The following is a 14,638-nucleotide window of genomic DNA, read 5'->3' as shown; positions in this document are numbered from 1 at the left end:
CCCTATAGAAATATGTGTAAGAATTTAATCCTCCTGTGTGTGTATGCATCTATATGTATATATGTACAGACTGCATGTACACACATACACGTGGTTTCTAAAATACTTGAGTTTTCCCATTCCAAATGGAAATTAGATTGTGCTGCTGCTTTGAAAACAAGGATAAGAGGTAGAGACTCCAGCAAGATTTTCCTCTGTTATACCCTGCTGAATTATTCCAGCCAAATAACCCAAACTCTTATCACTAGTGATTATCCTTCACCAAGTGAGAAGCACATGCAGTAGCATGGAGAATTTAGCTGATGTGTAGCTGCATCTGACAGTTCAGGATTGGGCTGGTAGAGATACACCAGTGAAAATTGCTTTGACTTTTGAAGATAGAAGTTGGGACCATTCAGACCCAGTTCACGACTCCTGGGTCTCAAAGGGCTCCCTGCCCTAGGGGCCCTTTTAGGACTTTTGACTTGGGTGATGTAAAGGTGTCGATGTAGGCTTTATTGATTCCTAACCTGGTTTCCCCCCAAACAGAGAACTGCATCACATATTGGGAAAGCCTGTACCCTGCTCTTTGGAGCCACAAACCAAAATACTCAGCGCTGGGTTTTAAGTCTTAGAGAAGAAGCAATTAAGGAAGGGAAAATGCAGGTGGTGCAGCAAGGTCCACCACTGAACATCTATACTGTGTCCTGAGACACCGTAAAATAAAGGCTTGACCTGGAGCAATCTGCTCCATCGTACAAGTGCACAAGGGATTCTCTGGTCCTCCAGCATGATCCAGCATCCTATAGCTACAGCTGAATCCCACCCAGTGCTTCACCACTGACAGGGTGATTATAGGAAGGCCTGCCCCAAGCTTCCCCTATGGGGTGAGGTATAGAAAGACCTTCCAGAACAACAAAAAGTGGAGTCTATCCAGCTTCAGACCATAGCAGCAACATTCTTCTTCCTCCCCTTGCTCCCCAGGGTGTACCTTGCAATGAAAAATGTATCAAAGGAATCACAGAGGGGAGAAAGGAGCAGAAAGTGTGAGATCCCCTCATGTATGTTTAAAAAGGCTGGAAGTTTTTACATTAGCAGCAACAAGCACTGCATGCTCAGAAAGCTGTGTGTGAGATAACAAATGGCTTTTGTTTGGATGCTGATTAAAGAGAGACTGTGAGATGCCACTTCCTACACCCACACTGTCTTCTCCCTAAGTTAAAAGAGAAAGTCCCCAGGTCTGAGCTGCAGCAGTGAGGTTACCCTCATTTCTAATGTAGGAGGGGATTATCTCCATCTACAAGTCCCTCTCCTCCTGCTGAGGCTATTTCTTAAATCAGTGACAGGACAGAGTGCCAGAGAGAGAAAACTGCCTTTTGCCCCTGTAGCATCCATCCTTTCTGCAGAGAGGGACCACAGGAAACACTGTGTGGTTGCCCAAGGCAGAAGGGACAAAGCCCAGGGCTCTGACCCATCACATCTGATCTGCCTAGGGAGCATCTGAGATCTAGAGGGCTCTGAGTATCTTCTGCTGATGCCCAAGTTGGGCTTTAGGAGGAGAACCCCAGCTGGTGTTGTGGGATATCTCTGGAGGGTGCCTGGACGCTGCTGACTGAGCTCTACTCTTCTTCTCTAGGGTCCACGAGGGAAAAGAGGGAGACCTCAGCTCTGCCTTAGGGGACCACCAGGCATGGATGGGCAAAAAGGAGAAAGGGTGAGTATGGGGATGAGAGCCAACCTCACCTCCCAGTGAAGTTCCTCACCACGCTGCAGCAGTGCAGAGCTCTGCATTGGGGCTGGATGGACCATGGATGTTCTAGTTGCATTTCTTGCAACCACAAAAGCACTGGGAGAATTTTACTCCCAAGCATCAGGATATTGGATATCCTGCAGGCATTGGATATGGGCAATGCTGAACACACTTCTGCCTGGAGCTATCTCCAGTTGGGACAACTGCTGTGAGCCCTGTGGGCTGCCGATTGTTTTATACAAGACTTCCATAAAACATCATATTTTGGGTCAGCACTATGTTTGCCATGGCAGACTAAGAGTAAAACAAAACTCAGTGCAGTACTTCAGTACAGAGGGGCAATGCTCAGCCTTTTACTGCACATCGGAGAATACAAAGAGCTTAATATCAAGATCTCAACCTCCAACCCATGTTCTGGGTCAGTCCCTACAAGCTGCAGGTCCTGCCAACGCTGACTCAAGGGCTTTTTGCATCAGGACATGGTATTGCATTAGCTCAATGGGTTGGTAGAGGATAATGTGATTTCTCCTCACTCTCCAGCCCCTGTAAGCGAGCGTGGATTGAGAAAAATAACCATTCGCAGCTTTAATTTAGATCGTGCTTCCTGTGTTCCTTTTCCTTTAATATTTTTAAGTATTTTTAATCAACAAATCCAGTTTTCAGCAGTTCTGAGAGGAAAATTGTCCAAGGTATTTTCTCCTAAGAGGCAGAAAGCCCTGTTGGCAAACATCAACATCTCCTTGTGTTTCAGCACTGGGATTGCAATCCCAGCCTGGTCTGGTTCCCAGAGGTTCTCTGGAAGCCAGATCCTATGCACACCTCCACCTTAGCCTTTGTGGTCCTTTATAAATAGCAAAGAAACGTGAGTTCAGCTGTAGCTGCTTGCATCCTTATACAGGGTATATAAGGATGCTAACCTATCCTTATGGATAGAGCAGAGCTCCCCAAAAACCTGGGAGCCTGCACCCAACTTTCTTCTGTTCTTGTTGCCTTGCACATGGATGAACCTGTTCCTTTCTGTGAGTTACTCACATATACCCCTTAGATTTATAGGAAAATATGTAAGCTTTCTCCTCATCTCACTTCCTAGCTTATCGTTTCCTCTCTAAGGTGCACTTATTCTTGGAGCATTTAATGGTCAATCTACTGAGCTTTTGTAATGACTTAAGTGTTTTTAACAGGGTGAAAATGGTCCAGCTGGACAGAAAGGAGAAAAGGGAGATCCTGGTCTTTCTGTGAGTACTTTAGCTCAAGATCACATCCTATTACACAGGCTTGAATAGAGAAAATAGGGCAAACTGCCCCTAAGAGGTGTAGGGGAGGAGGGAGATGCTGAGAAACAGATTCATTCAGAGAATATCTGGGAAATGAGAGTGTTGGCCATTACCCAGAGACATCAGACGTGCACAGGCTGGGGTGCGAGCAGTGCTGGGCTGTAGGATGCCAAGCCCAAGCAAGAACCCAGAGCCCAAGGCACATTTCCCCTCTCCCATCCTCCTCATGATGCTTCAAACTCCTGCTTGCAGATAGGATCAGTGTCAATGCCACAGGCTGATCACAGAATCCCAGACTGGTTTGGCTTGGAAGGGACCTTAAATTTCATCCAGTTCCAACCCCCTGCCACTGGTGAAATACAGAGAAAGAGCAGGAGAGAGAAATGTGCCCCATTTTCAAGATTAGGGTGCTGGCATTGCTGCAAAAGCTGCTCCTTTGCTTATAAATCCTAAAGGAGTGGTTGACCCACATGGGTCAGGGCAAAATCCCTGTTAAAGCTCCTGTAACAATAGGATCTCCATCCTATTGCCTGTGCGAATGTGTTTGGTGCCATTTGACTGATACAATGAGGTACTTTCATCTTTCCAGTGTACGGAGGCAAGGCAGGATTAGTTCTAGCATGGGTGTTATGGGTAAGGGTGTCCTGCATGTGAGCTGCTGATGAGCCCAGCTCCCTAAACAGAAACTGCCCCCAAATTTGTTATCCATACAAAAGATAAGAAGTGGTGACCATGTGAAGTGCAGTAGGACACCAGCCATGGCACATGAAAGATGATCAACTGAAACAGGGCAGTTGGCTGGCCCAGGGGTGAAGCACAGACTCAGAATCCGTAAAGACCACATGTCTCTTTCTGTGAGGAAGGGCATCAGCTGGTAAAGAGGCAGAGAAGAACAAAATGAGGTGCAGCTAAATCTTACCTGCATCTAGTGCTACAGCACATTTCCAACCCCCTGCCACGGGCAGGGACACCTTCCACTAGAGCAGGTTGCTCCAAGCCCCTGTGTCCAACCTGGCCTTGAACACTGCCAGGGATGGGGCAGCCACAGCTTCTCTGGGCACCCTGTGCCAGCGCCTCAGCACCCTCACAGGGAAGAGCTTCTGCCTCAGAGCTCATCTCAGTCTCCCCTCTGGCAGGTTAAAGCCATTCCCCTTGTCCTGTCCCTGCATCCCTTGTCCAAAGCCCCTCTCCAGGTTTCCTGGAGCCCCTTTAGGCACTGGAGCTGCTCTAAGGTCTCCCCTTCAGGAGCCTTCTCTTCTCCAGGCTGCCCCAGCCCAGCTCTCTCAGCCTGGCTCCAGAGCAGAGCTGCTCACTGGTAATCACTGCTAACTCTGCTTTCCCCCCATGGCACAGGAGGAAGAGGTGAAGGAGGTGGTCAGGAGCGAGATGAGAGGCAGATGTGGTAAGTTGGCCCCTGAGCCACGCTCGGGGCCACCCTCTGACACATACCAGCAGCTAAATTGGAGCAATTTGAGTGCTGGCACATGCTGGCTCTGCAGAGCAAATATCACCCATTAGCAGCAAGTGGAGACGCGTCACCTCTCCATGCTCCAGGGTGAGCGTGGGCCTCTGGGCTGCCAGGTCTCTGCCATAGTCCTGACCTCCTACTCTAACTCTTAATTCTTTCCCTTTAAACCTGGTCTATTCCCGTTTATTCCCTTGTTGTTTTGCCAGCAAAGCTTTTCCTTCCTGCCCATCTCCGCTTCCCCACTGATTGGTGAAAGGCACTGAGTTACAGGGGAAGTTTAGAGCTGTATTTTGTCTAATCACAACCTTTCAATTCCTCTTTACTTCTTGACACACAAACCTCTTCATTCCAGTGGTGAATAACCATCAACCGGTGCCACAACAGTAACAAAACCCACCACATTTTGGCATGGCTTTACCCCATAATCCCCATATCACAAGGATGTCAGACTTTTGGGATCTTGCTTTCCTAGCCCTGCAGAGGTCCAGCTACTTGAGGGCCATTAGAGAGCTGCCTTACATCCTGGGGTCTGCCTCTGACCAAGGAGCATTTGGGTTCACCACCACTTGCCAAAATGCTTCAGCCGTTGAGCTGGAATCACACTCATTTCTGCCTAGAGATGTTAGGGGGTTCTTTGAATGCTTTGAAGAGGGGGAAAAGGATGAAAACCAGTCCATGGAAGCATGTGCTGCCTGTAAAAATGAGGATTTTGTTGGAAAATCTTATTTATATAGTGAAGAAAAAGAAGTAGCAAACAAACTATGTCCTGTCTGCCTTATGTTTGTAGATTGTGGAGGTGAGTTGGGAAGGATGCTCATGGAAGGAGGTAAGGCTGCTAATATCTATAGAAATGCATGTGCATTCATGCAGTAACGGGTGTCTCCTTGGCCCAAACCAACCTGAAACTGCAGGTGAAAAGATGTTAAGAATAAGTGGGATTTTCTGTGATTCAGTGCAGAAAATGACCTTGGATCACCGACTGCTTTTAGACCCTGGCTCTGGAGGTTATATTTCTTGAGAGGAATAGGAGAAAACAGGGTTGAAAGGGACACCAAGAGGTCTCCTGCTTTCACCCTCTACTGCAAGACAGGACCAAAGCTATTCTTGACACCCAGCTTTAAAAGCTGCACCCACAGGAACACCTCTCCCACACCTGGGATCCTGCTCTTGCCCCAGCCTCCATTTGCTTCTGTAATGTAAAGAAATCATAGCAAGTGAATCCTGCACAGTGAATGCTCTTGAACACAGCAGCCTCCATGCTTCTGCAAAGGACAACCCTTGGTCAAGTATTTTGCCTTCATGACTCGGGTGTTTCCTAAGGTCCCTGCCTGTTAGCTGGCTGGTTGATCCTTTAACCTGGAGCATGTGATGTTTTCCATCCCTCATGCTCAGAGCATAGAATTGTAGGAATCATGGAATGGTTTGGATTGGAAAGGACCTTAAAGCTCATCCAGTCCCAACCCCCTGCCACGGGCAGGGACACCTTCCACTAGAGCAGGTTGTCCAACCTGGCCTTGAACACTGCCAGGGATGAGTCAGCCACAGCTTTTCGCATCATTTAGATGAAACAGTAAGTTAGCAAAGGAAAGCAAACCCGGATCAAAACCACAGCAGACACACCACAGAGCATTAATCTGCGGTGGATTCAGTCTGCGGGTTCACATTGCTTCAAAACAGGTTTCTGGGTTAATTTGCATTGACAGACTCCACTAGATCTGCTGTCCTGTAGCTGCAAACTCTGTACATCCACCATAAAACAGAACTCCTAGAATATCTGCTTTGCTAATGTGCCTTCCAATCTGGTCCAGATCACACTTGTCCCTCAAGACACTGGGCATCAGACATACCCAGTATGAAGGATGATGGAGCCACAGCCTCAAACACATCCAGACATAGAGCTGGATGTGTATAACTTAGCTAACTCTTCTTGTGGACTCCCAACCATTGAGTAACCAAGTCCTGCCTGAGAAGACAGGCAGTGCTCATTACTATCCCATGGAGATGCTGATCCAGCAGCATTTCATGATCCATGTAGTTTTGATTACGACTCCATCCCCGCTGACACTAAAGTCCATGCAGTAATGGAGGTCCCAAGGAAGCCCAGCACACTTCTTGGGAATCACTTCCTCAAAACCAGCTTTTACTATTAATAACTTTATCATATCCCTTGCTGCCTTCCTTGAGAAGACAGCAGACAGTACAATGTCTCTTTAACTGCTTGCCCTTCTCTAAAGTGTATGTGATTTGGCAATAGGTTTCCTACTTTGACCACGTAACCCAATGGTCTATAGGCTTTGGCCAACGAAACACTGTGTTGTGACTTGTCGCCCACCCTGTGTTGTGCAGTGGCAGTCCTTTTGTTGAGCTACAACCATTTGTCAAAGCATGGTGCCTTTCAAACTGTGGCACCAGATTTCATCCTCACTGACCCAGTGATTAAACCCACAGGTCTGGAGGCAGCAGAAGTCAACAGGCAGCTCCAAGGGGATTTACAACCTCAGGAACACCCCAGCAGGGATGGTAAAAACCAGGAGGAAATGCTTAACAAAACTCAGAGCATGACCACATTGGTGACCTCCCTGAAGCCCTTCATGAAGCCACCTTCACTTATTGCAGGTAAGTGCAGCAGCATAACTGCATGCTTTCCATCTTTCCAGTCTTGGCAACCAGTATCTTCTGGAGCATTCCATGAACCCAGTGCTAAATTCTCTTCCCTGGGACTGGGCAGAAATAAGACTGTGATGGGATTTCCAATGGGGGCTCCCATGCTGTGATGCCCCTGTGCTGAAAAGGGATGGTCTCTGCTCAGAGATGAGGTGAGCTGATGCTTCTGGAAGGGGTGGTGGGTGAGGAAAAGCCAAATGTGTGTGGCCTCAATGATGATCATCACCTTCAAAAGGATGCATTTGAAAGGCTGGGAGGAGGCTGCTGTTTTCAGGCTTATTTTGTCCCTCTCTCCCCACCGTGTCCTTTGCAATCTCTACTAAAGCTTCCTACCAGCCAGAAATTACATCTCTGAGACCAAACACTCGAGCTATTACAGACTATTTCTGCCCAGGGCCTCATGAACCCTTTAATGGGTAAAACTACTGATTACAGCTAATGGGAAAACAACCAACTCTATTTCTGTCCCTTCGAGTTGCCCAAGAGAGAGCGGGAGAGAAGGGCCAAGGTCCTGCCCTGAAGACATATGCAATACAGACCCAACTATACATGAACACCAGTGAGCTTGTGGCATCGCCTCACACTGCATTTACCTCTACACCAGGCAACTGGAGAGGGCAAGAGCATGATCCAAGAGTGGATCCATGTGTATTATCAAGCTCCCAGTAGGATCTTGAGTAGCAGCAGGCAGCCGAGGTGCAACCATCATTTCTGGGGATGAAGGCTGCTCAGCCACAGAGAGGTGAACTATGTCCTGCTACTTGCCCATGGGCTGCAGGGAGGTTCATGGCTCACTCTGTAGGCACAGCTGATGTTAGCACAGGAAGCTCCAGGACCACCTTGGGATGCAGTGGGTGTCCTGGTGGAAAAGCCCAAGAGATGAGCCTGATGAATACAGAGAAATCCATTAATACCTGGCTGAAAACAGACATCATTCCAAGGTCAGGACAAGATGGGGCAGTTTCAGCTGCATTTCAGATCATCTACCCCTTCTTCTGACCATGAACCATAGTGAGTATTACAATGGGGGAATGCTTGGCCCAGCTTCATGCAGACTTGGTGAGCAATATGATCCTCTTGGCACAGAAGAGTCAGATATCCTCCTTCTCCTGTCCCATTGGGATAATCGCTCATGGGCAGCTTTTCCAGGCCCTATGGGCCTGCCCATGCCCTGGGGTGCTGATAGAGGCAACAAGCAGCCTTTGGATGCTGGAGAGGGACTCTTCATCAGGGACTGTAGCAATAGGACAAGGAGTGATGGGCTCAGACTGAAACAGGTTAGATATAAGGCAGAAGTTGTTCCCTGTGAGGGTGCTGAGGTGCTGGCACAGGGTGCCCAGAGAAGCTGTGGCTGCCCCATCCCTGGCAGTGTTCAAGGCCAGGTTGGACACAGGGGCTTGGAGCAACCTGCTCTAGTGGAAGGTGTCCCTGCCCGTAGCAGGGGTTGGAACTGGAGGAGCTTTAAGATCCCTCCCAACACAAACCAGTCTATAATTACCCCCGATGGCCCTTTCCTAGAGCTTTGGGAAGAGTTTTAAGTCAAACCTGTTGATGATGACCTCCTTTTTCCCCCCATGTAATTTCCTAAGGACCAAACAAATCCCACAAATCCAGCTAAGCATAGAACTGGACTCCAACCACCACCGCCTTCCTCTCTCCTGATGTCTGTGTCACGCATCAAAGAAAGACATCATCCATCTGGCTATAACCTCACGTTATATGAAGGCAGCGTCTGGGATCGGGGCGGTTTCAGACCAATGGGATGTACCACATCTGATTGAATCAGAGCCGCAGCCGTTGCCAGCCGACAATCCCATTACAGCCCGGATCCGAGGCAGGAGGGCTCATAAATCCCTCTGCTAAGTGATGAGCGCAGATAGGAGCTCCAAATGTTAACAGGATTCTGCAATGGGAGCATTATTACTGCCAGATTACAATCGCTCCTGGCTTCTCCAAGCCAAAAACTCCAGCCTGGCATTTATCTCCTGCAAACAACCACAAATACTTCCATTTTCTCTGACTAACACCCAACCTGTCAGGGTTGTTTAACACCATTAAGACTTTTATTGCCGCCCGTTTCTCCCTCCCTTTGCCAATTGCTCTGTGACATTTATTAAGAAGACTTGTTAGCTGGTGGAAAGCCAGGTGAGACTCCAGTCTTCTCTATTTAAATGGTAGCTGATTTGCTCGTGTGCCCTCATTACTTGTGATTTCCCTTTGCTTCCCCAGTGGCTCCCCGGGCGCAGCAGGTAACGGGTCCCTCTCAGCACCAGCGCCGAGAAGCCCACACTCAATTACCAGGTGAGATGCACTGAATTAAGTGACATTTAGGGAAGTCACTTCCCGGCGGGAAGTGTTTGTTGGCATTGAGATTAAGGGGATGTGGTGCTGAAGGAGTTACACATGCCAGCAAACAAGGTTTCAGCTCAAAACGCAGGTTTGGATCTAGCTTAAAGGAGCTGGGGTTGCCCCAGGGCGTTGAGGTGGTGGTGAACAAACTGGAGGTTGTCCAGTCCCACCAGTGGGAGTCCCCCAGACAATACCCCAAATGCAACCACCCCTACAAAGACATCACCCTGCCCAGGACCCAAGGGTTAATCACCCCCTTGCAAAGGTCAGACACCACCATGATGGGCACCACAGGGGTGGACAGTGCCATGGAGCAACAAGGAGATGAGGGACCTGGGGGGGTTTAGTCTGGAGAAGAGAAGGCTCAGGGGGGACCTTCTCGCTCTCTGCAACTGCCTGACAGGAGGATGGAGCCAGGAGGGGGCTGGTCTCTGCTCCCAAGGAACAAGGGATGGGACAAGAGGAAACGGCCTCAAGCTGCCCCAGGGCAGGTTTAGATGGAGCTGAGGAACAATTCCTTCCCCAAAGGGTGCTCAGGCATTGGAACAGGCTGCCCAGGGCAGGGCTGGAGTCACCGTCCCTGCAAGTGTTCACACCCCGTGTAGCCGAGGCCTCAGTGCCATGGGTTAGTGGTGGCCTTGGCACTGCTGGGGAATGGTTGGACTTGATGAGCTTAATGATGTTTTCCAACTGAAGTGATTCTATGTTGGGGGTTGGACTAGATGACATTTGAAGGTCCCTTCCAACTCAAACTATTGTATGATTCTATGCCCATGCCACTATGGAAATCCACTGCCAGATGCCTCACCTTGGTCCCTGTTGACCCTTTGCTCTGCCAACCTCATTGCTTTGGGGTAAGGTGTTGACTATGGGGCTGTGTGAGTCCCTGGACCAGCCCACGGGGAGGATGGAGATGGCAAAGTTTGGCCTTTTCCTACCTGGATCCAATACATAAGTGGATGGGGGGTTGTTTCCCTGCAGCACCCTGCCTGCAGCCGATGGACGAGGGTTCCTGCCAGCACTACACCCTGCTCTGGTATTACCATGCAGAGGCAAACGCCTGCCGGCCCTTCCTCTTTGGGGGATGCCGAGGGAACAGCAACCGCTTCGAAACCAAGTGGAGATGTGAGCAGCAGTGCAGAACCTCAGCAGGTAATGCAGCCCTGAGCCCTCCAGCCTTCCTCGTCCTCCAGCCAGCAGTGAGGTCAATGCAGGAAAACCCATCCACAACATACCCGTCTCCTCTGGACTTGGTCTATTGCTGTTGGAGCTGGTCCAGAGGAGGCCACGAGGATGGTCAGGCGCTGGAGCACCTCCTGTATGAAGATAGGCTGAGACACTGGAGCAGCTTCCAGTGTCTGAAGGGGGCTACAAGGATGCTGGAGAGGGACTCTTCATCAGGGACTGGAGTGATAGGACAAGGGGTGATGGGTTCAAACTGAAACAGGGGAAGTTCAGCTTGGAGATAAGGCAGAAGTTGTTCCCTGTGAGGGTGCTGAGGCACTGGCACAGGGTGCCCAGAGAAGTGATAAGTGCTCAGTTGGGTTCCCATTACCAGATCTATGGGTTGTGGAGTCTGTCTGTGGGGCTCTTCCTCATTTCCAGGCATGTGGTAGCTCACTACAGGGGAAATGAGCTCCTGCTGGCCCTGACAGTAATGCAAGCACTACTGCTGCCGAGCAGAGCACGAGCTGTGGCTGAAACCAGCCTTCCTAGAAAGATGCTCCTCTCTCAGCCTTTCCTCTGCATGGAGACAACCCCTGTGGGCATCAGGAGAAATGCATTAGTTCTCTATAATACATTGAAAAAAACCCTTGGGTGAGGCTCATCTTCTCTGGTTTTGAAGGCATGTTAAAAAAGAGAAAGAAATTAAAGGTGGAGATGTATAATTCCAGGTTCATTTCAGAGTTTTCGGGTGGTTGGTTTTTAGACAGGCACCTATTTCACATAAAATCAAGACCATTGCACAGGCTGTTACCATCCGCTTGAATCTTTCTGATACACAATGGACTTTGCCCAGCCCAACCCTCCTGTTCTGAAAGGAAGGAGGCAGCACAAATATTCACTGCTCTAAGTCCAGTTTAGGACAGGCAGTGCCATCCTGGAGAGCTGGAGTGCTCTCTGGGGAGGGGAATGCATTGCCTGGTTGGGAAGGAGGGATTTGGTACTCCAGTGCAGCCAGCCCAAACTGGCTGCCCTCTTCTGTCCATCCACTGCAAAGGTTGGTATCACTCCTTGGGCTTCATGGGGAGCCCGTAGAATCCCAGGCTAGTTTGGGTTGAAGGGACCTTAAAGCTCCTCCAGCTCCAATCCCCTGCCACAGGCAGGGACACCTTCCACTAGAGCAGGTTGCTCCAAGCCCCTGTGTCCAACCTGGCCTTGAACACTGCCAGGGATGGGGCAGCCACAGCTTCTCTGGGAAAAGTCTGTGCCAGTGCCTCAGCACCCTCACAGGGAAGAGCTTCTTCCTTATATCTAACCTGAACTTCCCCTGTTCATGCTCAAACCCATTGCCCCTTGTCCTATTGCTACAGTCCCTGATGAAGAGTCCCTCTCCAGCATCCTTGTCCTTGTTAAGGACAGTCAGGGTAGACCAGTTGGCCCAAGTAACTTGGTCAGTGCCCACATTTGGTGGCCTGCTTCTTTGCAATGTACTGTGTGAGAGGAAGCCACTTTTGGTGCTTTAAATCCAGTACCAGCATCACCAGGCACTAAGTGAACCTCTCTCCAGCCAATACTTTACCCCAGGGAATAAGCATTAAGAGATAGTGTAGGCTTCACAAAGCAGATGTAGATACCTCCAGTGCTGTGTCTGCACTCTATTGTAGGTTGATGAAACCCCTTGGGAGTGGGAGTCATCCAAATCCAAGCCAGGCCCATGTGTCCTCTTCATACCCACTTCTCCTGGCTGACCCTAAATGCTGCCAGGAGCTGGTCTGGATGGGGACATTTGCTTTACGGGTGTCATGACCTGGCATAGAAAATCCCATGGTGTCAAGGACCTCCTGAGCCGCTGTGAGCATGGAAGGTCCAAGAAGAAGCCCAAACTGGAGCCAATCTCCAACATCCCCTTTGTCTTTTCTTTCCTTGCTTATGAAAACCAGCCAGAGGGAGGTGATGAGCTGCAATTGCCTTGTTTAAATCCAAGAGGAACAGAGCTGGGAGAAGCATCTCCAGGACACCTCGGAGGCTGGACAAGCACGAGAAACCATTTAACGTGATGAGGCAAGGGATGCTTGGAAAATGACATTGGAAAACTCTAATTATGAGCAGGAAATAAGGTGGTGTGAGGAGAGGGAAGCATCTGATTGCTCAGAAGAGCAGAGATGTCCAGACGGTCACAATTACACCACTCATCCCATAGGACTGCTGTGCAAAACACATACTCTGGAGTTTATTTTTGTAAAATAAAGTGTGTTAATGCTGTTGTATGTAATTCTAGTTCATCATTCACCTGGAAGCAGAAACCCTTTGAGAAAGGTGGAGAGAAAGGTGGGAATTTCTATGTCCCCATGTCAGACCGGATGGGCAGGTTGAGCCTCATTTCATGGTCTTTCAGCTTGAGCCTAAACTCCCCGTGGCCTTTAACAAGTCCCACCTTCTCCTGCACTTGAGCATCCCTGGGTAGGTTAAGAGGAGCCATCACAAACTGTACAGTAAGAAGAAAACAGGTTTCAGAAACAAGCTTCTCCATGCAAAATGCCACCCTCAGGTCTTCAAGGCATTTGAAGATGATGTCTGGAGAGTGTGGAAATCCAAGAAGTGGGAGGCTGAGCCTCTGGATTTTGGTGGCTACATGGACCCAAATGAGAGGGGTCCTATCCTATAGGATCTCCTCCAAGCATGCCAGCCCCTGGGAACAGCCACAGCAGCTTTGATGGCACAAAAGCATCTCCTGGCTTTTGAAATACTTGCAGTCTGCCAAAGAAAGAGCAGAAGCAAAAAGGCTTTGCCTTCCCCATGAGTGAGGAAATCCCTGTCATGTTGCAACCAGGTAGGAAACATGGTCTCTATGACGCCTCTCAGATGTGGTGTGGTTTGGTTGACCATGCCATTGCTGCCCATGCTACCAGCTTGGCAGGGATCTCCCCAGCATGGGAGTTACCATTTTGGGCTCCTAGCCTTTGCCTGGGGTGCCCTGCTGTGCCCTGGCAAAGTGAGCATCCATGGATGCAAGCCGTGATTCCTCTCATCATAACACGTCCCCAATAGACATGCCCAAGATATCGACAAAGGGTCACTCTTCTGCCCCATATAGACAAAAATACTTTCATTAAAGAATGTACATTGTGTTGCATCTTCAAGGATTGCATTGGGAATTGCCTTTCCTCCTCCAAACGCCCTTGGTTGGAACATAATGATGAGGATTCCTGGTGGAGTGGGATTGCTGGAGAGTTGGTTAGGAAATTAGTGGGGTTTATTAGACATTTTCTGCACCATTTGGTAAGGTTAAGCTCAGATTTCCCTCGTTTCAGGGTTGCCTTATTGCTTCTGGTAGTATAAAAGAAGGATTCCTCTTACCCTAAACAGGTAACTCCTCCTTAATTTGGTTGCCAGAGACGTGGTGGATGCGTCATCCCTGGAGACATTCCAAGCCAGGCTGGATGTGGTTCTGAGCAACCTGATCTAGTTGAAGATGTCTCTGCTTATTGCAGGGGGTTGGACTAGATGAGCTTTGAAGGTCCCTTCAACCCAAACCATTCTATGATTCTACCCACAACGTCCCAGGCACCAAGGAGGGACAAAGAGAGATTTTGGGGATTTTTATTCCCCTCCACAGCTAACAAAAGCTCAAAAAGAAAAAGAAAGAAAAGACGAATTTGGTCAATGTTGGCAATGAGACAAGTGTCATTTTCAGCCTGACATTTCCAGCCTGTCCTCTCGAAATAATGTTCTGTATTAAAATGTACTTCAGCAGGAAAAACACCCAGGTTTTGTATCATGGCAAGAGAAATATTCCCTGAGAAAAGAAACAACATGTTCCCGGCTGAGCCAAATGACAGGAGCAGCGTCACCCAAAGGAAAGTGTTTATGGTGAGGCCACAGCATCAAGAAACAGGGTTTTTACTGAGAAACACCCCAGATTTTCGCTGGTATCAGAGTGATGGGGGCACTCTGGGAGGAAGTATGCAGGATGCTGATGTCTTCAGAGCC

The 14,638-nt window shown here is 49.1% G+C and overlaps 1 protein-coding gene across 17 annotated transcripts in view; it reads left to right on the top strand.

The window, feature by feature from the left end:
* The window catches only part of LOC115605560 (collagen alpha-1(VII) chain-like), a 113,006-nt gene extending 100,086 nt beyond the window's left edge, over window positions 1-12,920 (top strand). For 13 of the 17 annotated variants that reach the window (XM_030480209.1, XM_030480207.1, XM_030480204.1 and 10 more), the window contains 8 exons: window positions 1,616-1,693; window positions 2,911-2,964; window positions 4,357-4,405; window positions 5,259-5,297; window positions 6,920-7,087; window positions 9,365-9,436; window positions 10,466-10,636; window positions 12,589-12,911. In XM_030480209.1, the coding sequence (XP_030336069.1) occupies window positions 1,616-1,693; window positions 2,911-2,964; window positions 4,357-4,405; window positions 5,259-5,297; window positions 6,920-7,087; window positions 9,365-9,436; window positions 10,466-10,636; window positions 12,589-12,602 (645 nt within the window). In that variant the 3' untranslated portion in view covers window positions 12,603-12,911. Of the gene's footprint in view, window positions 1-1,615; window positions 1,694-2,910; window positions 2,965-4,356; window positions 4,406-5,258; window positions 5,298-6,919; window positions 7,088-9,364; window positions 9,437-10,465; window positions 10,637-12,588 lie in introns of all 17 variants that reach the window. The other 4 variants (XM_030480214.1, XM_030480194.1, XM_030480196.1 and 1 more) reach the window with 3 other exon arrangements.
* The last annotated feature ends 1,718 nt before the right edge of the window (window positions 12,921-14,638 follow it).

This window comes from Strigops habroptila, chromosome 3, assembly GCF_004027225.2.
Source record: "Strigops habroptila isolate Jane chromosome 3, bStrHab1.2.pri, whole genome shotgun sequence".
NCBI lineage: Eukaryota > Metazoa > Chordata > Aves > Psittaciformes > Psittacidae > Strigops > Strigops habroptila.
Note: the sequence above shows the minus strand (reverse complement) of the source record. Positions and strands in the feature narration are given on the sequence as shown.